General features: G+C 39.2%; 1 protein-coding gene across 4 annotated transcripts in view; it reads left to right on the top strand.

Annotated features, from left to right (window-relative positions):
* RANBP17 (RAN binding protein 17) overlaps positions 1-22,963 on the top strand; it is a 392,711-nt gene that overhangs the window by 332,007 nt on the left and 37,741 nt on the right. For all 4 annotated transcript variants that reach the window (XR_001830698.2, XM_017547691.2, XM_017547690.2 and 1 more), the window contains 2 exons: positions 2,140-2,354; positions 4,195-4,333. Coding sequence is in view for 3 of the 4 variants with exons in the window: in XM_017547691.2 (XP_017403180.1) it covers positions 2,140-2,354; positions 4,195-4,333 (354 nt within the window). In the remaining variant the exon portion in view is untranslated. The remainder of the gene's footprint in view (positions 1-2,139; positions 2,355-4,194; positions 4,334-22,963) is intronic.

Raw genomic sequence — 22,963 nt, 5'->3', positions numbered from 1 at the left:
CTCTGTAAGGTAAGTTAGAATGAGATCATGAAAGAGGGTACAGAATTTGATGTTGACATACAAGATATGCTTCTGCCTTCTAGACTATGGTTTTGCCATTCAGATATATGAATTATAAGCAATGTCACATGGACTATTATTATTATTTTTTTTTTTTTTGAGACGGAGTTTCACTCATGTTACCCAGGCTGGAGTGCAATGGCGCGATGTCAACTCACCGCAACCTCCGCCTCCTGGGTTCAGGCAATTCTCCTGCCTCAGCCTCCTGAGTAGCTGGGACTACAGGCACGCACCACCATGCCCAGCTAATTTTTTGTATTTTTAGTAGAGACGGGGTTTCACCATGTTGACCAGGATGGTCTCGATCTCTTGACCTCGTGATCCACCTGCCTCGGCCTCCCAAAGTGCTGGGATTACAGGCTTGAGCCACCGCGCCTGGCCACATGGACTATTATTAAGGCTACACAGAAGAAAATATGCATATGGAAATGCTCCCCATACATGGAACAGATCAAGGCAGATCAAGAAGAGGGAACCTTTACCCTGCACTGGCCCTGCGTTTCATGCTCTGCTAGAAGTATTGGTCCTGCTTAACCTTAGTACACATGTGGTTACCATAATATATGTATCAGTCAAGCTTCACAGCGGGAAAAACAAGCACGATAATACTTTTGGAATGGATAACGTATTTTAGAAATTAGACCTTGTACAATCTTAGGCAAAGATGGGGAAATAGGTCCGAAGGGGAGAGTTGAAGGTTCGGGGGAAAAAAAATTACTGATTGGCCCTCCTGAAACAATGGCATAGACAAGTTGGAATTTGCAGGGAAATCTAGAAACCAGACACATATAGGTGCTAGAGTGGAACTATGAAAGGATTAGGGGTGAGAAGGTAGCTGGTGGAGTGCTATAGAAGTCAGTAGAAGGCTGTTGCCTCTGCATAGCTGTTGCTTCTGTAAGTTTGCTACCACCTGTTTGGTGGTGGGCTTGGAGATGTTGGTCAGCAGGACTGGTAGTTCTAGACACAGACAGAACAAGGAAGAGCAAGGACAAGTGAAACCAGCAGCATTTCTGCATCTTACTCTCACCACCCCTAACCACGACAGCCTTCAGACAGTCATGGCAGCTCCTTCACTCCCAGCTTCCAAATCTCACACAGATTTCTCTTTTAACCAATTCTAGCCCACAACCATATAGGAAAGTGGAGTCTAGGAAACTTAATTCTTGTTAGCCAAGTTGACACAGTATAAGCCACTCTATTATATTCCTCAATTTTGTAAATTGAATGTAGTTTCAGTTTTAGAGGCAACACTCATCCCACCAAGAAGAAGAGTATTACTAAAAATATATATATGTATTACTTTATACATATTTTTAAAGCATTATTAAGTATTGCCTAGTAACAGACTTACTAGTACGCATTTCAGAAACAGAAATGATTGATTATAAATGCTGACTAACTACTACACAAAATTTTAAGGTGATCATACAAACATGTCTTTGTCTTCTGATGGTCAACACAGAATTTAAGTACAATTTTTAAAACAATCATCTCTTGAGATCGTCTGAAGAAGGATCTAAGAAGACAAGGGAAGTACTGTTTACTGTGCACTGCACCAAGAACAGCTGTGTGTGTTGGTCCATCGAATTCATGTAGCAAGCCTGTGAGCCTCCTGAAAGTGAAGTCACTCAGGATCAAATTCATATAAAAGGTGAAAAATTCACCAAGAATGTAGGGTAATTTACATCTCAGTCAGGTTATGTTTTTCTCTTGACTTAGCTTCAACCTACTTTTTAAAACTTTTTATTGACAAGATAACACATAAAGTAAAATGAACTAATCTTAAGAGTACAGCTTAATGAATTTTTACATATCTGTGTGTACATCTGTGTGATCACCACGCAGATGAAAATATAGAGCTTTTCCAATATCCTTGACTGTTTTTCTTTGGGCTTTTGTATTTCCAGGTAAACTGCCATATGTATTTATATTTTTTATTACAATGAATAAAAAAATTCTTAAAATAGGTTGGGAGGAAGTGAACATTAGCAGTAAAGTAAAAACGTTAGTGTGTCCCATAACTGCTTTGAATGACATCTACTTATGTCACTTTCTTTTTCTGCTTTTACCCTAAAACAGGTAATCAGATCCTGTCCCTTGGGAGCCTCTCAAAAGATCAGATTTATCCAATGAAACTCAAGGGCATCTCCATCTGCTATTCAGCTCTCAAGTCTGCCTTGTGTGGAAATTATGTCAGCTTTGGCGTCTTCAAGTTGTATGGGGACAACCATTTTGACAATGTACTCCGGGCCTTTGTCAAAATGCTGCTGTCAGTGTCTCACAGTGACTTGCTAGTAAGCAATAATGCATCACGGGAGTCCTTGTATGAAATGTGAAGTAACACCACCACAGGCCTGGAAGTGTTATAATGAAGCCCAGGGAGTTAGCCTAGAACATTTTATGTTTTAAGACAGCAAACTTGATCTAACTTACAGAATTTGGAAAACTATTGTGGCTTTTTTTTTTTTTAACATCTCTGCCTGATTATACAGAAACCAATACGTGCCCAATGTAGTAGCAGTTATATACTTGAGTAACACAGCCAGATCGTGCTCAGGCTTCATTCATGCCTTTTCTCCTGCTCCCACCCAAGGTTATGAGCAAAATCTGGAAGACCTTTGTTAGCCTGTGTAAGAAATGCTCCTTGGTCGGTTGCGGTGGCTCACGCCTGTAATCCCAGCACTTTGGGAGGCCAAGGCGGGGGAATCACGAGATCGAGACCCTCCTGGCCAACATGGTGAAACCCCCTCTCTACTAAAAAAAAAAATACAAAAATTAGCTGGGCATGGTGGGGCGTGCCTGTAGTCCCAGCTATTCAGGAGGCTGAGACAGGAGAATTGCTTGGACCCGGGAGGCAGAGGTTGCAGTGAGCCGAGATCGCACCACTGCACTCCAGCTTGGCACCTGGTGACAGAGCAAGACTCTGTCTCAAAAAAAAAAAAATGAAATGCTCCTTGATCTCCTAGTGGACTAGTGCATTGTCTTCCACCTTTATAAACTAATCTTGGAAGGGCCACATCTCAAGCCAAAGTTATTAAGCTTCCTTGTTATAGAATGGAATGATCATTGAAGGATATGTCTGTTTGACAGAAATTACAAAATAGAAACTTGAGTCAAATCAGCCATATGTTACAATCACCTCATCGGAGAGTCACTTCACTACAGTTAAAGTCCACCAAGACAACTGGTGTGGTTCCAAGAACTTTCTCTAATATTTTTTCTTCTAATGGTCAAGCAAAACTTTAACATAGTAATTCTCAAACTTGAGGGTGCATAAGACTATCTTAGCATATGTGTTTAAAATGTACATTTCAGAGCCTCCACTAGAGTTTGTCATTTAGTGAGTCTGAAGTGGGGATCAGGAAACTGCATTTTTAACAAGTACCCCAAGTGATTCTTACTGAGTTGATCTTAACATCACTTTAAGAATTGCTCCTCTGGTTTATCTTTTTTTTTTTTTTTTAGAGGCAGGGTCTTGCTATGTTGCCCAGGCTGTTCTCAGACTCCTGGGCTTAAGCAGTTCTCCTGCCCCAGCCTCCCAAATAGCTGGAATTACCAACATGAACCTCCTTGCCCAGCTTCTCTAATATGTCTGAGAAATATGTTTCTTTTATACTGGTTTGGATTGCATTTGAGATTTTTTAGGTATCTTTCTCATGCACTTATCTTTTGCCTGTAGTATATGGTAAATATTAAGTGCTCTTTACCAAATGATTATTTAGTTAGATGGATTAGCATTATATTAATACAACAGACTACGATGCCAAATCCCATTATAACAGCAAATTTCTTTGTGTTTAAAAAACAAAAAAAGATTTCCTAGCTGCTGTTAAGCACTGTTCAGTGTTACAGTGTTCCAGTCCAGAAAAATAATTCACACAGTCTTCTAAATGTCACAGTGCAGGGATTTTACTTTTAAGTGCTAACCAAATAAGGTAAAAAGATCAAGAGATTCCTTCAGAACCCCTTTAAATGCTGGATTGGGACTCATTATGTCATTTGCCCTATATGTTTATTGACCTTGTGTTTAAATAAGTTTACAATTTCTAGTATTATAAATGACAATTTTTACTGGACTGTAACATGTATTTTTCTTCCCTGTGGCTTGACATTTAGTATATCTCTGTGTTGTAGCAATACCGGAAACTGAGCCAGGCCTATTATCCACTCCTGGAATGTCTCACCCAGGACCATATGAGCTTCATCATCAACTTAGAGCCTCCTGTACTCATATATGTTCTCACGTCTGTCTCACAGGGACTCACTACTTTTGGTAAGGTTCATAGAGGACATTGTTTCCACAGGAAAAATGTGATTATGAGTTTTTAATGTGTGTGCTTATTGAGACTATCATCCTGCAAAGGGGGAGAAGAAATTGTGAACCCAAACTGAAAGATTATTTTATAACTATTACTTGCAAGTGGGAAAAATGTATTTCTTCATATTCTGATACATAGTCAGTTATGTTTTAATCAGCTTTACTGAGTTATAATTTACATACAGTGAAATTCAGTGATTTTAACTGGACAGTTCAATGAGTCCTTGTACAAATGTGTACATGTACACAAACATAACCCCCATGACCACTATATAGCACATTTTCATCACCACAAAAAGCTCCTTTATTCCTCCTGCTAATCAATCCTTCCCCTGCTCTCATCCCAGGGAACTAATGCCTACTTTCTCTCACATTTGTTTGCTTTTTCCAGAATTACATATAAATGAAATTATATAATACTAAGTTATTTGTATCTGGCTTCTTTCATTTAGCATCGTGACTTTGAGATTCATTTATGTTATTTTGAAAATCAATTAGTTAATTATATTACTTCATTGTATGGATTATTACAGTTTGTTTATTCACCAGCTGATGGACATTTGGGTTGTTTTCATTACTTGACTATTTTGAATACAGCTCTTATGAACATTCCTATAAAAGTGTTTATGTAGATTAGTTTTTTTTTTCTCTTGGGCACATACCTAGAAGTGGGATTTTTGGGTCATATGCTATGTGTATTTTTTTTTTTTTTTTTTGGACAGAGTCTCGCTCTGTCACACAGGCCGGAGTGCAGTGGCGGGGTCTCGGCTCACTGCAACCTCCACCTCCCAGATTCAAGCAATTTTCCTGCCTCAGCCTCCCAAGTAGCTGGGACTACAGGCACGTGCCACCACACCCAGCTAATTTTTTGTATTTTTAGTAGAGACAGGTTTTCACCATGTTAGCCAGGATGATCTCAATCTCCTGACCTTGTGATCCACCTACCTCAGCCTCCCAAAGTGCTGGGATTACAGGCGTGAGCCACCATGCCCAGCCAATATGTGTATTCTTAACATTATAAGAAGCTAATAAACTGTTCACCAAAGTGACAGTGACAGCATTTTGCTGTCAACAACAGTGTATGACGATTCCAGTTGCTCTGTATACTCACTAACACTATTAACATTTTCTTCATCTTGGCCATGATAGTGGGTGTGAAGTGGAATCCTCAAGTTCACTAACCTTTTCTTCTGTGATACCTAATCTTCTATTAATACTGTATTTGGGGCTGGGTGCAGTGGATCACACCTATAATCCCAGCCCCCAGAGTAGCTGGCATTACAGGCATGCACCACCACACCCAGCTAATTTTGTATTTTTAGTAGAGACGAGGTTTCTCCATGTAAGTCAGGCTGGTATTGAACTCCCAACCTCAGGTGATCCGCCTGCCTCAGCCTCCCAAAGTGCTGGGATTACAGGCATGAGCCACCGTGCCCAGCCGATTTTGATTTTTTTTTAATGTGCATTTTATTCTCTTCTGCAGTTGAATAACTTTTGGATCAGTATGACTCATCTGAGATTAGACGGCAACTCTTATTTTGGAGTAATTGGGCCCCACTGCTAAAGTGTTAGCCCTGTGAGGACACTCCAGTGCTCCATGTGTTATGAACTTCCTCCACAAATGACTTCCAGCTTGTAATCTTCAGGAATTATTTGACCTGTTGCTTTTCAGCGGTTCTTTCCCAAGCCTTGGGAGTTTCTTCTCATACTTTTATAGGTCACTGTTCAGACAAACACTGGCGAGGACTCCCTTGGAGCTCTGTAGAACTCTCTTATGTAGGTCCCACACTCTGGTACTCTCTACTTCAAGTTTTAGCTGCCTTGGCCTTCCCAGCTTTCAACCTTTTATCGTCCAACTCAGTGAGACTGCTTGGCTTTGTTTGAGTTTTCCCTTACTAGCCTACAGTCTGAAAACTGCTTTGGGCTGTAAGCTTGAGCAATTGTTTTCCTCCTCTCTGGTTTAATGGTCCTGGACTGCTTGTTGTACAATAATTGAAAACCATTGTTTCATATAATTTGTCCTGTTTTCTGGTTGTTTGGCAGGAGCGCAGGTTCTCATAGCAGCTAATTCTTCATGGAATAAGAAGAAATTCTGTCTTCTATTTTTAGTTTGGCTTGACATTCTTTTATCTTACATCATAGTAATACTTGAAGATTTTGAATTAATTGCAGGTAGCTATGTTATTTTCAATGTGTGATCTTGGTAAGACTTAGAATCTGCATTTTAACAGACTCTCAAGGGAATCTTGACAAAGTGGCATTATAAAGGGAATACTGAACTTGGATTTAAGTCCCAGCACTGCCACTTACTGCTTGTGTGCCCATGGGCACATACTGTGTGCCTACTACTGCCATAGGCGTTTCATGTGTATACTTGACTCATCTCATTCTCAGAACCATTTGTATACCAAAAGTAGGTTAGGCACTCTAAGAGAACGCTTTATTCTTATTTTCTACTTGATTGTAAGCTTCTGAAGGGCAGGAACAGTGTCTTAATCACTACTTTATTTCCAGTTCCTAGCATTATAGTAAGTGCTCAATAAATATTTACTGAATACATTAATTAGGTAATATTATTTATTATACAGATGAGGTAAGCAGCGGCTCAGTGAGGTGAAACAATTTGCCTACAATCATAAAACTAATAAGTGAATGACCTAGGAGTCAGTCAAACTCTCAAACCCATTTTTCCTCACCACACCTGCTAGATCTACTTGATAAAGGTCACAGCTTTGACAGCCAGAGGCCTGGTAGAGATAATTTTCTTTGTACATATTGGCGATTTTATCTTCAGCTTTTTGTATTGTTGCAAATTCACACTGTAACCATTGGATAACTCTGGCAGGTGAATTGGGCCCTGTGTCATCAAGAAAGGGGACTATTTTGAATGTTGAAAGTAGCCACTTGGATTTTTCCTTTCACAATAATGAAATATTTTAAAAAGAGGAATTTATTGATATTGTTTAGATTGTAAGCAGGTTTCATTTCTACTGTTGCCTTGATGGAAAAAATGAAGAGGTACAGAAAAGTAGAATCAGTGATAGAGTGATGACTTGCCTAATATTCTGAAAATAGAAAAAAATTTAGTTAATTTGATTTACTAGCATTTTTAGTTGCATGCTATCTTTTTAATCATCCTTCCGTTCTCTGCCTACCCCAACCCCCAATTCTTATACACAAACACCTAGCACAGTCCTTCAAAAAGCTGCTCTTCATAATGGCTCTGAACTCATTCATTCAGTAGTTATCAGTTGTACATATACTATGTACCAAGTACCTTTCTAAACCTTGGCAGTATTGAAGGGAAGAAGACAGATAAGTTTCGTGCTCACATGAAATCTTGCATTCTAGAGGGAAGAGATAAGCAATAAATGAACAAACAAATACGCATGTCAGATTGCTAGCCAGATTAATAAAAAAGAAAAGAAAGAAGAATCAAACAGATGCAATAAAAAGCAATAAAGAGGATATCACCACCGATTCCACAGAAATACGGACTACCATCAGAGATTACTACAAACAACTCTATGTACATAAAACAATAAACCTGGAAGAAATGGATAAGTTCCCGGACACTTGCACCCTCCCAAGCCTAAACCAGGAAGAAATCAAAATCCTGAATAGACCAATAACAAGGGCTGACGTTGAGGCAGCAATTAATAGCCTACCCACCAAAAAAAGCCCAGGTCCAGATGGGTTCACAGCTGAATTCTACCAGACATACGAAGAGGAGCTGGTACCACTCCTTCTGAAACTATTGCAAACAATCCAAAAAGAGGGAATCCTTCCCAAATCATGTTATGAGACCAACATCGTTCTGATACCAAAACCCAGCAGAGACTCAACAAAAAAGGAAAACTACAGGCCAATATCCATGATGAACACAGATGTAAAAATCTTTAATAAAATACTGGCAAACCGATTGCAACAACACATCAAAAAGCTTATCCATCACAATCAAGTAGGCTTCATCCCAGGGATGCAAGGCTGGTTCAACATACTCAAGTCTATACACGTAATCCACCACATAAACAGAACCAAACACAAAAACCACATGATTATCTCAATAGATGCAGAGAAGGCCTTCGACAGCATTCAACAGCCCTTTATGCTAAAAACTCTCAATAAACTAGGTATCCATGGGATGTATCTCAAAATAATAAAAACTATTTATAACAAACCCACAGCCAATATCATACTGAATGGGCAAAAACTGGAAGCATTCCCTCTGAAGTCTGGCACTAGATAAGTATGCTGTCTCTCACCACTCCTATTCAATATAGTATTGGAAGTTCTAGCCAGAGCAATCAGGCAAGAAAAAGAAATACAGGGTATTCAATTAGGAAACGAGGAAGTCAAATTGTCTCTTTTTGCAGACGACATGATTGTATATTTAGAAGACCCCATCACCTCAACCCAAAATCTCCTGAAACTGATAAGCAACTTCAGCAAAGTCTCAGGATACAAAATCAATGTGCAGAAATCACAAGCATTCCTATACACCAATAACAGACTTAAAGAGAGCCAAATCAAGAACAAACTCCCATTCACAATTGCTACAAAGAGAATAAAATACCTAGGAATAAAACTAACAAAGGTTGTGAAGGACCTTTTCAAGGAGAGCTACAAACCACTGCTCAATGAAATAAGAGAGGACACAAACAGATGGAAAAACATTCCACACTCATGGTTAGGAAGAATCAATATTGTGAAAATGGCCATACTCTCCAAAGTAATTTATAGATTCAACACTATCCCCATCAAACTACGTATGACCCTCTTCACAGAACTGGAAAAAACCACCTTAAATTTCACATGGAAGCAAAAAAGAGCCTGCATAGCCAAGACAATCCTAAGCAAAAAGAACAAAGCTGGTGGCATCACGCTACCTGACCTCAAACTATACTACAAGGCTATAGTAATCAAAACAGCATGGTACTGGTACCAAAACAGAGATACAGACCAATGGAACAGAACAGAGGTCTCGGAGGCAATGCCACCCATCTACAACCATCTGATCTTTGACAAACCTCACAAAAACAAGCAATGGGGAAAGGATTTCCTGTTTAATAAATGGTTTTGGGATAACTGGCTAGCCATGTGCAGAAAGCAGAAACTGGACCCCTTCCTTACACTAAAATTAACTCCAGATGGATTAAAGACTTAAACATTAAACCTAACATCATAAAATCCCTAGAAGAAAACCTAGGCATAACCATTCAGGACATAGGCATAGGCAAGGGCTTCGTGACTAAAACACTGAAAGCATTGGCAACAAAAGCCAAAATAGACAAATGGGATCTAATTAAATTCCAGAGCTTCTGCACAGCAAAAGAAACAATCATTCGAGTGAACCAGCAACCAACAGAATGGGAAAAAAAAATTTGCCATCTACCCATCTGACAAAGGGCTAATATCCAAAATCTACAAAAAACTAAAACAGATTTACAAGAAACAAACAAACAAACCTATTCAAAAGTGGGTGAAGGATATGAACAGATACTTTTCAAAAGAAGATATATACGAGGCCAACAAACATAAGAAAAAATGCTCATCATCACTGGTCATTAGAGAAATGCAAATCAAAACCACATTGAGATACCATCTCACACCAGTTAGAATGGCGATCATTAAAAAATCTGGAGACAACAGATGCTGAAGACGATGTGGAGAAATAGGAACACTTTTACACCGTTGGTGGGAGTGTAAATTAGTTTGTCCATTGTGGAAGACAGTGTGGTGATTCCTCAAGGACCTAGAAATAGAAATTCCATTTGATTCAGCAATCCCATTACTGGGTATATATCCAAAGGATTATAAATCATTCTGTTATAAAGACACATGCACACGTATGTTCATTGTGGCACTGTTTACAATAGCAAAGACCTGGAGCCAACCCAAATGCCCATGGATGATAGACTGAACAAGGAAAATGTGGCACATATACACCATGGAATACTATGCAGCCTTAAAAAAATGATGAGTTCGTGTCCTTTGTAGGGGCATGGATGAATCTGGATACCATCATTCTCAGCAGACTGACACAAGAACAGAAAATCAAACACTGCATGTTCTCACTCATAGGCGGGTGTTGAACAATGAGAACACATGGACACAGGGTGGGGAGCATCACACATTGAGGTCTGCTGGGAGAGAATAAGGGAGGAACAGTGGGAGGAAGGGAGGTTGGGGAGGGATAACATGGGGAGAAATGCCAGATATAGGTGACAGGGGGATGGAGGCAGCAAGCCACATTGCCATGTAGGTACCTATGCAACAATCCTGCATGTTCTGCACATGTACCCCAGAACCTAAAGTGCAATTTTATATATTTATATATATATATATATGTATGTGTGTGTGTGTATATATATGTATATTCGTTGTTTAGCACATATCACAACTTGATTTTTTTGACATGTGTATTTGTTTTATATATATATACATATGTATGTATATGCATACATATATACACATACACATGTATATACATATATCCACATGTATATACCTATATACGGCTGCAGCAGGGTACCATTTGAGGAGCATATACGCATGTATATATACACATGTATATATCTATATACATGTGTATGTGTATATATGTATATACATGTGCATATATGTATGCATATACATACATATGTATATGTATGTATATGTATATATATATAAAACAAATACACATGTCAAAAAATCAAGTCGTGATATGTGCTAAACAATGAATTAAAATGGGATGGTAGAAAAAAAATGTCAAATGGCTGACTGAAGACATCAGACACCTGCCCTCTCCTGAAAGAAGAACCAAAATTATGAATAGATAATCTTATACCTCAAATAGAATATCTAGAAGAGAGCATTTGAGTCCTACGGAGAACTCACAGGCAACATTTAAGGCACAGAAAGAAAAGGAAGCAAGCAGCCAGCTCAGCCAAGATTGGCCAGGAGCTCAGAGGGGCTCAGTATTGCAGAGAAAAGGGTAAAGGAAAAAGCTTAGGCAATCCACATGCCTGCCACAGACTACTGCAATCTAAACCAGGTGAAAGCTTTTCTACCCTTATGAACTCTTAACATTAGCATGAGCAGCGATTTGAAGACCCTGCAAAGGCATTGCACCAACCAGGGAACTTGTGCTGGGTCACTCACCCTTCCAGACCTGAACAGCTGCAGCAGGGTACCATTTGAGGAGTGCAGCCATCATGGGACTGCATCTGCTCCTGGAAACCACAGCCCTTGTATCTCTACATCCTGGGAGCTCCTGCTGACATTCCCCAGTGTCCACCCAGAGAGCTGCAGTGACACAGCCCTGGCCTGACCAAAGGTGCTACAGGGTCCTCAATACTCTAGCCCACAGGGCGTACTACTTCCTGGGTAAAGGATGGTGGAGCACAACAAAAAGCCCATAGGACAAAGGAAACCAAAGCACATGCTTTCCAGACCTAAGAGCTTCCTGTGTGGGGCTGTCAGAAGTGACCTTACCCCCAGCAGTGACACAGACCCTCTGCTCAGCTTTGTGAGTAGAGAATGAAATCCTGTCACACTGGGAGAGTACTCTCTGTTCTCAGGCTCATGAACAGTGAACAGGGCCCCTCCTCCCTCTGTGCATATACATTCCTGCTGCCATTGGCAGAGACTCAGGCAGGTGAGCCAGAGGGCTGCCTGTCTGGGGCTGTGACTGGCAAGTACGACCCCACTGATGGCATGGCCTCCATGCCCAGGCTCAGGCATAAAGGGTGGGGATTCCTCCTCAACTCTGCATGGCACTACACTGTTGCTATTGCGGAGAGCAGGAGAGCCTGAAAGCAGCATGTCGGGGCAGTGGGTGGTGATCTCACACTGCAGCTACCACCACCACCAGCCTGCACACTCAAGACCCAGAGGGTCATCCTACCACTGCCACTTCCATCACCCACACCACATGGGCCACCCAAGAACCCTAGAATCTGTTCACCCATCCAGCCCACTGCTGCTACTACCAGCATATGTGCAAACCACCTGGAGGACCAAGAATCAGCTTGTTCATAACTTCCAATACAAGTGCCAGCCTATACCATGCTGGGGTACAAAGACAGACAAATTCATCCCACCATTGCCACCACTGGGGCCTGAAGACTGAGACCTACCTGGCTTCCCAGGTTCCACCACAAATTCACTACAGCTTCCACTAATAACTGCACCTTAACCCTCCAAGAAAATTACAGAAAGCACTAATGCTACTTACAACCAAAAAAATAATAGAGACTACCTACTGCATACATCCAGAATCAAAGCCAGAGTACCCTACCCAACCAATACCACAAATACTTCTTCAGGAAAAAGGCCTCCCCTACAAAAGTAAATTCAAAAATAAGAAGAAGCAACTGTTAAACTGGATCTGCAGATATCACCATAAGTCCATGGGAAACATGAAAAAGCAAGAAAATAGAACACCTCCAAAGGAACACAGTAAATCTCCAGCAATAGAGCTTATTCAAAAAAAATTTTTTTTTTCAAAATCCCAGATAAAGAATTCAAAATATTGCTTTTAAAGCAGCTCAGTGTGTTATAAGAGAAATCTGGAAAACAGTACAAAGAAGTCAGACAATTCGGGATATGAATAAGAAATTTACCAAAAGATTTTAAAAAATAGAAATTCTGGAACTGAAGAAATCATTGAAGGTAATACAAAATACATTTAAAAGCTTCAACAGGAAGCTAGATCAGACAGAAGAAAGAATCTCAGAGCTTGAAGTCAGGACTTTTTGAAACAATCTAGTCAGGCAACAAAATTTTTGAAAGAATAAGAAAGAATGCCGGGCGTGGTGGCTCAAGACTGCCTGTAATCCCAGCACTTTGGGAGGCTGAGGCGAGTGGATCACGAGGTCAAGAGATCAAGACCATCCTGGTCAACATGGTGAAACCCCGTCTCTACTAAAAATACAAAACATTAGCTGGGCATGGTGGCACGTGCCTGTAATCCCAGTTACTCGGGATGCTGAGGCAGGAGAATTGCCTGAACCCGGGAGGTGGAGGTTGCGGTAAGCAAAGATCATGCCATTGCACTCCAGCCTGGGTAACAAGAGTGAAACTCCGTCTCAAAAAAAAGAAAAAAAAGAATAAGAAAGAATGAACACAGCCTTCATGACACATGAAACAACATAAAGTGATTGAATATTCAAATTGCCAGCATCCATGGGAACAAAGAGACAAAGTAAGGATCAGAAAGCCCATTTACAGAAATAATAGATTAAAAGTTCCCATTTACCTCAAGAAATGTAGACATTCAGATACAGGAAACTCATTGATCCCTAGGAAGATAACAATGCAGAAAGGTCTTTTCTATGGCACATTATAGTCTGACTATGTAAAGGAAAACTTAAAGAGCAAACTCTTAAAACTGTAAAAGGAAAGCATCTAGTCACCTATAAAAGGAACCCCATCAGACTAACAGTGGATTTCTCAGCAGAAACTACAGGCCACAAGACAGTGGGATGATAATACTCAAAGTACAAAAAGAAAAACTGGCCAAGAGTACTTCTATCCAGTAAAATTAACCTTTGTAAATGACAGAGAAATAAAGTCTTTCCAAGAGGAGCAAATGCTAAGGGAATTTATTTGTTACCCCTGGATTATAGCCACAAGAAATGTTCAAGGGAATCCTAAACCTGAAAACAAAGGATAACACTTACCGTCATGAAAACGCACAAGAGTATAAAATTCACTGGTAAAGCAATCACACAAAGAGAATAAAGGACTAAAATAGTACCACTGCAGAAATTCACCAAACCACCACAGTCAGGAGAATCACTTGAACCCAGGAGGCAGAGGTTGTGGAAATTGACTATTGATCATCAATGGCCAATGGTTTGGTTTGGTTTTGAGACAAGGCATTGCTCTGTCACCCAGGCTGGAGTACAGTGGCACAATCACAGCTCGCTGCAGCCTCGACTTCTCTAGGCTCAAGCAATCCTCCCATCTTAGCCTCCTGTGTAGCCAGGACTATACCTGCATACCACCGGCTAATTTTTGTATTTTTTGTAGAGATGGGATTTCACCATGTTGCTCAGGCTTCTCTTGAACTCCTGGGATCAAGTGATCCATCTCTCTTGGCATCCCAAAGTGGGATTATAGGGATAAGCCACTAGGCTCATCAATGATCAGTGATCAATGAAAAAAAGAAAAAAGAAAAAAAAAGAAAGAAAAAAGAGTATATAACACAAGTAGAAAACAATTAACAGTATGACAGGAACAAACCTTTATAAATCAGTAATAGCCTTAAACATAAATGGATTAAATTATCTAGTTAAAAAGATACAGAATAGCTGAATGGATTTAAAAAAAAAAAACTTGATCCAACTATATACTGCTTATAAGAAACTCACCTTAACAGTAAACACATATAGAATGAAAGTAAAAAGATGAAAAGAGATAATCCACACAAACAAAAATCAAAAGCGAGCAGGAATAGCTGCCCTTATTCAGATAAAACAGATTTTACATCAAGAACAATAGGGAGAAAAAAAGACAAAGAAGGTCATTATGTAATGATAAAGGAATCAATCCAGCAAGAGGATGTAACAGTTCTAAATGTACATGTACCCAACACTGGAACAACTGGGTTTCTAAAATCACTAAATCTGAAGAGACACACTACATGTGTGTCACTAAATCTGAAGTGGAGAACTTCAACATCCCACTCTCAGCATTAAACAGATCATCCAGACAGAAAGTCAACAAAGAAACATTGCATTTAAACTGGACTTTAGACCAGATGGACCTAGCAGAGCTTCAGAATCTACTCAACTGCAGAATACACATTATTTTTGTCAGAACATGTAACGTTCTCTAGGATAGACCATATGTTAAGCCACAAAACAGCTATCAACAAAAAATTTTTTTAGAGACAGGATTTCACTCTGTCATCCAGGCTGCAGCACGGTGGCGTGGTCATGGCTCACTACAGCTTTGAGTTCCCAAGCTCAAGCAATTCTCCTGCCTTAGCCTCACAAGTGGCTGGGACTACAGGCATGTGCCACCATGCCCAGCGTTTTTTGTTTTTTGTTTTTGTTTTGTAGAGACAGGTTTTTGTTATGTTACCCAGGCTGGTCTCAAACTCCTAGGCTCAAGCAATCTGCTCACCTTGGCCTCCCAAAGTGCTGAAATTACAGGCATGAGCCACCCCACCTGGCCCAACAAATTTTTAAAACTTGAAATCATATCAGGCATCTTTTCAGACCACAATGGAATAAAACCAGAAATCAATACCAAGAGGAACTTGGAAACTATATAAATAAATAGAAATTAAATAACACACTCCCAAATAACCAGTGGGTCAATAAAAAATTGTAGTGGAAATCAAAAAAAAACTTCTTGAAACAAATGAAAATGGAAACACAACATGCCAAAACCTGTGGGATGTAGCAAAAGCAGTGCTAAGAAGGAAGTTTATAGCAATAAATGCAATATCCAAAAAAGTGGAGAGATTACACATTAGCAGTCTTAACAGTGCACCTCAGGAAGCTGGAAAAGGAAGGAACAACCAAACCCAAAATTAGCAGAAGAAAAGAAAGAGTTAAGATCAGCGCAGAACTAAATGAAATAGAGACTAAGAAATAAAAATGCAAAGGATCGACAAAACAAAAAGTTGGTTCTTCTTCAAAAAGATAAGCAAAATAGCTAAACCACTAGCCAGACTAACCAAGAAAAGACCCAAATAAAATCAGAAATGAAAAAGGAGACATTACAGTTGATACCACAGATATATGAAAAAGCATCAGAGACTATTGTGAACAATTATATGCTCACCAACTAGAAAACCTAGAAGAAATGGATAATTTCCTGGAAACATACAAGGTTCTGAAATTGAACCAGGAAGAAATAGAAGTCATGAACAGACCAATAACAACTAATGAAATCAAATCGGTAATTAAAAAAAAAAAAAAACGAAACACTCTCAACAAAAAAAAAGCTCAAGACCAGATGGATTCAAACCCAGACGCACAAACATACAAAACCAAATATACAAAGAAGAACTAATACCAATCCTCCTGAAACTGTTCCAAAAAATTGAGGAGGAGGAGGGAACTCTCCCTACCCCATTCTGTGAGGTCACTATCAGCCTGATGCCAATACCAGACAAGGATGCAACAAAAAGAGAAAACTACAAGCCAGTGTCCCTGATGAGCATAGGTACAGAAATCCTCAACAGAATGCTAGCAAATCAAATCCAATAGATAATACACCATGATCAAATGGGATTTATCCCAGGAATGCAACGTTAATTCAGCATGCACAAATGATTAAATGTGATACATCACATCAACAAAATTAAGGACAAAAACCCATATCATCATCTCAATGGATGCAGAGAAACCATTTGATAAAATACAGCATCCCTTCATGATAAAAACCCTCAACAAACTAGACATAGAAGGAACATACCTCAAACCAATAAAGACCATATGTAACAAACCCACAGCCAAAATCATACTGAATGGGGAAAAGTTGAAAGCATTCCCTCCAAGAACTGAAACACAACAAGGATTCCCATTTTCCCCACTCTTATTCAACATAGTACTGAAAGTCCTAGCCAGAGCAGTGACGCAAGAGAAGAAATAAAAGGCATCCAAATTGGAAAAGTGAAAGTCAAATTGTCCTTCTTTGCTGATGTTAGATCTTATACTCAGAAAAACCTAAAGATTCCAAAAAACTTAGATTTGATAAAAGAGTGTACTAAAGTTGCAGGATAGAAAATCATTTGACAAAAATCAATTGCATTTCTATATACCAATAATGATCTATTGGAGGATGAAATCAAGTAGGCAATGCCTTTTACAATAGCTATAAAATACCTAGGAAGCCAGGCACAGTGGCTCACGCCTGTAATCCCAGCACTTTAGGAGGCTGAGGCAGGCAGATCACCTGAGGTCGGGAGTTCAAGACCAGCCTGACCAACATGGAGAAACCCGTCTCTCCTAAAAATACAAAATTAGCCGGGTGCAGTGGCACATGCCTGTAATCCCAGTCACTCGGAAGGCTGAGGCAGGAGAATCACTTAAACCCAGGAGGCAGAGGTTGCAGCAGTGAGCTGAGATCGTGCCATTGCACTCCAGCCTGGACAACAAGAATGGAACTCCATCTCAAAAAANAAAAAAAAAGAAAAAACAGCACCTAGAAATGCATTTAACCAAGAAGGTGAAAGATCTCTCTAAGGAAAACTACAAAACACTGATGAAAGAAGTTGAAGATGACACAAATAAATGGGAAAACATCCTATGCTCATAGATCAGAATAATTAATATTGTTAAAATGACCATATTGCCCAAAGCAATGTATAGATTCAGTGCAAGCCCTATCAAAATACCATCTTTCTTCACAGAATTTTTTTTAATCCTAAAATTTGTATGGAACCATAAAAGAGCCTGAATAGCCAAAGTAATCTTGACCAACCAGAACTAAGCTATAGGCATTACATTACCTGACTTCAAAATATATTACAAGGCTATAGTAACCAAAGCAACATGATATTGGTATGAAAAGAGACACATGGACCAATGGAACAGAACAGATAGCCCAGAAATAAAGTCACATACTTACAGCCAACCAATCTTCAACAAAGCTGACAAGAATACACAATGGGGAAAGGACAGTCTCCAATAACATGGTGCTGGAAAAATTGGATAGCCACAGGCAGAAGAATGAAAATGGACCCCTATCTCACCACATATAAAAGTAAACTCAAAATGGATTAAAGACTTAAAGGTAAAGCCCAAAACTGTTTAAAAAAAAAAATACTAAAAGAAAACCTAGGGAAGACTCTTCTGAACATCCATCTAGGCAAAAAATTTATGACAAAGACCTCAAGAACACAGGCAACAAAAACAAAAATAGACAAATGGGCTTAATCTAAAAAGCTTCTGAATCACAAAATAAATAACCAACAGAGTAAACAGACAACCTGTTGAACAGGAGAAATATTTATAAATTATTCATCTAACAGAAGACCAATATCCAGAATATATGAGGAACTCAACTCAGTAGGAAAAAACAAATAATTCCCTTTAAAACTGGACAAATACCGTGAATTTCTCAAAAGAAGATATACAAACAGCCAACATGTATGTGAAAAAATGTTCAACATCACTAATCATCAGAGAAATGCAAATGAAAACCACAATGAGTTACCATCTTATCCCAGTCAGAATGGCTGTTATTAAAACGACAGAAAAGAACAGATATTGTCAAGGATGCAGAGAAAAGGAAATGTATACACGGTTGGTGGGAATGTAAAGGAATACAGCCACTGTGGAAAAAAGTATGGAGATTTCTCAAAAAACTAAAAATAGAATTCCTATCAATCCAGCAGTCCTACTACTGGGAGTATACCCAAAGGAAAATGAGTCAGTATATCACAGGGATACCTCACTCACATGTTTATTATATCAGTATTCACAGTAGCAAAGACATAGAATCAACCTAAGTATCCATCAACAGATGAATGGATAAAGAAAATGTGTTATATATACACAATGGAATACTGTTCAGCCATTAAAAAAAGAATGAAATAATGTATTTTGTAGCAACATGGATGGAACTGGAGGTCTTTATCTTAAGTGAAATAAGCCAGGCACAGAAAGACAGATAACCACACGTTCTCATTCATATGTGGGAGCTAAAAAATTTAATAACGTGGAGGTAGAGAATGGAACAATAGATAACAAGGGTCGGGCGTGGTGGCCCACGCCCGTAATCCCAGCACTTTGGGAGGCTGAGACGACCGGTGGATCACTTGAACTCCGGAGTTCGAGACCAGCCTGGCGACCAGGGCAAAACCCCGTGTCTGCTAAACGCACAAAAATTAGCTGGGTATGGTGGTGGGTGCCTGTAATCCCAGATACTCAGGAGGCTGAAGCAGGAGAATGGCTTGAACCTGCGAGGTGGAGGTTGTGATGAACTGAGTTTGCGCACTGCACTCGGCGATAGAGCGAGATTCTGTCTCAAAAATAAATAAATAAAATACAAAAATTAAGCCAGGCGCGGTGGTGGACGCCTATAATTCCAGCTACTTGGGGAGGCTGAGGCAGGAGAATCACTCGAACCTGGGAGGCAGAGGTTGCAGTAAGCCAAGATCATGCCACTGCACTGCAGCCTAGGTGACAGAGTGAGACTACGTCTCAAAAAAAAAAAAAAATTATCTGGGTGTGGTGGTGCACACACCTGTGGTTGCAGCTACTCGGGAGGCTGACATAGGAGAATGGCTTGAACCCGGAGGCAGAGATTGCAGTGAGCCAAGATCTCTTCTCCACTGCACTCCAGCCTGGGCAACAGAGGGAGACTCTGTCTCAAAAATATAGATAGATGATAGATAGATAGATAGATAGATAGATAGATAGATAGATAGATAGATAACAGAGATTGGAAAGGGGGGAAAGGGAGAGGATGAAGAGAAGTAGGTTAAAATGTACAAACATGCAGATGGAAGGAATAAATTCAATGCTGGATAGAGTTGGATAGAGTAGGGTGACTATAGCTAAGAAAAATGTATTATAGTCAGGTGAGAGACACCCTAAGTACCGTAATTTGATCAGAAAGCATTATATACATATAACAAAACTTCACATGTACCCTATACATTTGTACAAATTTAAAAAACAAAGTGGGGTGATGGATAGAGAGTGTCTAAATGCAGCTATTTTAGAACTGATGGAGGAAGGCCTCTAAGATTAGTCATAGCGGGAATGGGTGCATTTCAAGCAGAAGTAAAGGACAGCCTAAAAACCTAAACAAGGAAAGGTAAGAGCAAGCAAAAAGTTGAACCAACTAGGAACCACTAGATCATTTCCCATGAAGTTCATTATTAATACAACTTATATAAAGAATAAAAGAGGATATGTTGTTATTCTGAACACATTATTGAATTGGATGTCCTGTGGTATGAACGTAATATGAGAGTAACACATTTAGGAAATATTTAGAACTTAGAGATTTTACACATTAGTTTCACCCCCGACACCCCCCAAAAAAGACAAAAAAAAAAAACTAAAGAGAGAAGAGAGCTTTGGTGTTTAAGGGATTGAAATAGCCAGGAAAACAAATGGGAAGGGAAAAACTTCTATGAGCTGGGTGCTGTGTTACAGCTTTTGGACACTTAGTCTTAATGCCATACCTCACAAAGTAGGCAATATGAATCACATCTTACAAAGGCACACCTGAAGCTCAGAGAAGTCAAACATCTAGGAAATAATACATTCAAACCTAGACTCACCTCTTTCCAAAACCACTGCACCACCCAAATAGGCCTTTTGTCTCTGAAATTGCCCTTCAGACTGTATTTTTCTAAGACCTTCATTCTTTGTGTTGTGGTGACAAGTTTTGAGCTGAAGGCAGATTTCAGCTCAGCCTCATTCTCCCTGACTCTCGGTTAAGCAATTCTTTCCCATACAGTTAACTTTTCAGCACTGCTTTCAGTGATGGGTCTGAGTGAGCAGTAGGCTGTTAATAATGCATGTGCTTCCTGTAGAGACTGGCTTCAGGAGAAGGTGAGCACTTGATCGTTTTCAGTGCCAAACTGCAAGTTGCTAAAGAGGACAAAATGCCAATTAGGCTTAAAAATTATGTCCAAAATTACAGATGTAAGCTTTTTAAAAATATTTTAAACACCAAGAACTAGGACAAAATATGAAAATTTGTGACTTCTGCCTATCTTTTACATCTGGAAAGTATCATTATTTCAATCTCCCATAGTAGCTTAAGCTGCAAATAAAGAAGACCAATAGTTATACACAGTCTTCAGCACCATTCATTCTGTTTTTGACTAAATGCCCTGTGATCCTTACAATTCCACACTTTAAAATCTACCCTGAAATAACATTTATCTTTTTCAAAGTCCTCAACCATAAATCAACCATAATGGAAGTTCTTCTTGCTTTTATCGCAAGGATATGTGCTCCAATCTTTGTGTCTAAAGTGTTTACCTGGCTTTTTCACAGCTGACTCAGTAGATTGGAACCTTTTAATGCAACCTGCATGGCATGTGGTCACCAAATCTATGTGAGGTCTTTATAATTGTATATGATTGATAGCATATTGCTCTTCACTGATGAGGGGAACCATATCTGCTTCCTGCTTATCTTTGTAGATGTCAAGTTACTTAATCCATTTACTTTCATGACTGGGACTTCAAATGTAGAAATATGAAGGAAAAGAGAAAAGCAACCAGGCTCAACAAGTCCATGTCTGACTCTTAGGCCTAGACATTTTCCACTATGCTATTCTACGTCCCAGAGTTATAAAACCAAAGCTCCCTTTTCTACAAAGTAACCCAGTTAGTAGGGAGAGATGAAGAATAAATTAATTAATTAATCCGTTATTTGATTAATCAGTCAAATACCATGTCTTTAGGAGGGGGAAACTCTGTTTTTGGCTTTTATTGTTTTTTAATTGGCGCATGGTAAGTTTATATATTTACAGGGTAACTTGTGATATTTTGATGTATGTGTTGTATAATGACCATTCAGGGTATCCATCGCTGCAAATATTTATCATTTCTTTGGGTTGGGAACATTCAAAATCTGCTCTTTTAGCTACTTGAAAATATATAACAAATTGTTCATTATATTCACCTTATTAGTGCTATAGAACACTACAACTTATTCCTCTTATCTAGCTATACTTTTGTATCCATTTACCAACCTTTGGAAAACCTCATTTGTAGTTCCACAGTTTTCCAAAACTGTGGTCCATGGCTGTCTTTTAGACCTGCATTCAACCCCTCATCCCTCATGATCCTGAATTAGCTACCATTTTCCTCTCTGTTAAATGCATATGACTGTATTTCAAAACTTGCCCCAAAACTTCCCTCTTTCTATTTTCCATGACGTTTCTCTCTAAAGTGATATATGTGAGTTTTTAAACTATAGTGTTATATCAGTGCTAGGTATTATTACTAAACACAACTCAAGACCTTCCAAGAAAACTTTCTGAGGTCAGCTTTAGCTACTCATTCTTTAATTAATTCTGCTGATATTTCACCTCTAATCTATGTCAGGCAAACATATGTCTCAGAACCTCAGAGATGAATCAGATGAATGAGAAACTACTCCCTTAGGAAGTTTATAATCTGTTTCCCAACCCTGCTCTCTTAGTCTGCTTCTCTTGAGTCTACTATTCACCATTTTAATTGTTGCTCTTGTTAACTGTTTTTCTTACTAATCATAAACGCCCAGGGATCGTGTCCAAATGTTGTTGTTAGCCAAAAAATGTGGGCTGTGTCATGCTGATTCAAAACCTCGGACTTCTGATAAGCAACTTAATCTCTATGCTTCAGTTTTCTCATTTGAAATGCAAATTATACTTACTATATAAAGTAGTTGTTACAAGTGAGATAATAATTTTAGTGTACAAAGGAGATAATAAATGGTTACTCTGTCATCACTTACTTGTCAATAACACCTGCGTTAACCTTCTACATTAGATGTAAATGTCTCAGTCCACTATTGGATACCCTCAAATAAGTCCCTCAACCTGCTCTGTTAGCCTTCTCTTACACCTCCTCTACACATTTGCTCTCTCAAAGCAAAAGTTCTATGTCTTTTTTTTTTTTTTTTT

This window comes from Cebus imitator, unplaced genomic scaffold (genome assembly GCF_001604975.1).
Source record: "Cebus imitator isolate Cc_AM_T3 unplaced genomic scaffold, Cebus_imitator-1.0 Scaffold200, whole genome shotgun sequence".
NCBI lineage: Eukaryota > Metazoa > Chordata > Mammalia > Primates > Cebidae > Cebus > Cebus imitator.
The sequence above is the reverse complement of the archived record's forward strand: the minus strand, read 5'-3'. Positions and strand labels throughout refer to the sequence as shown.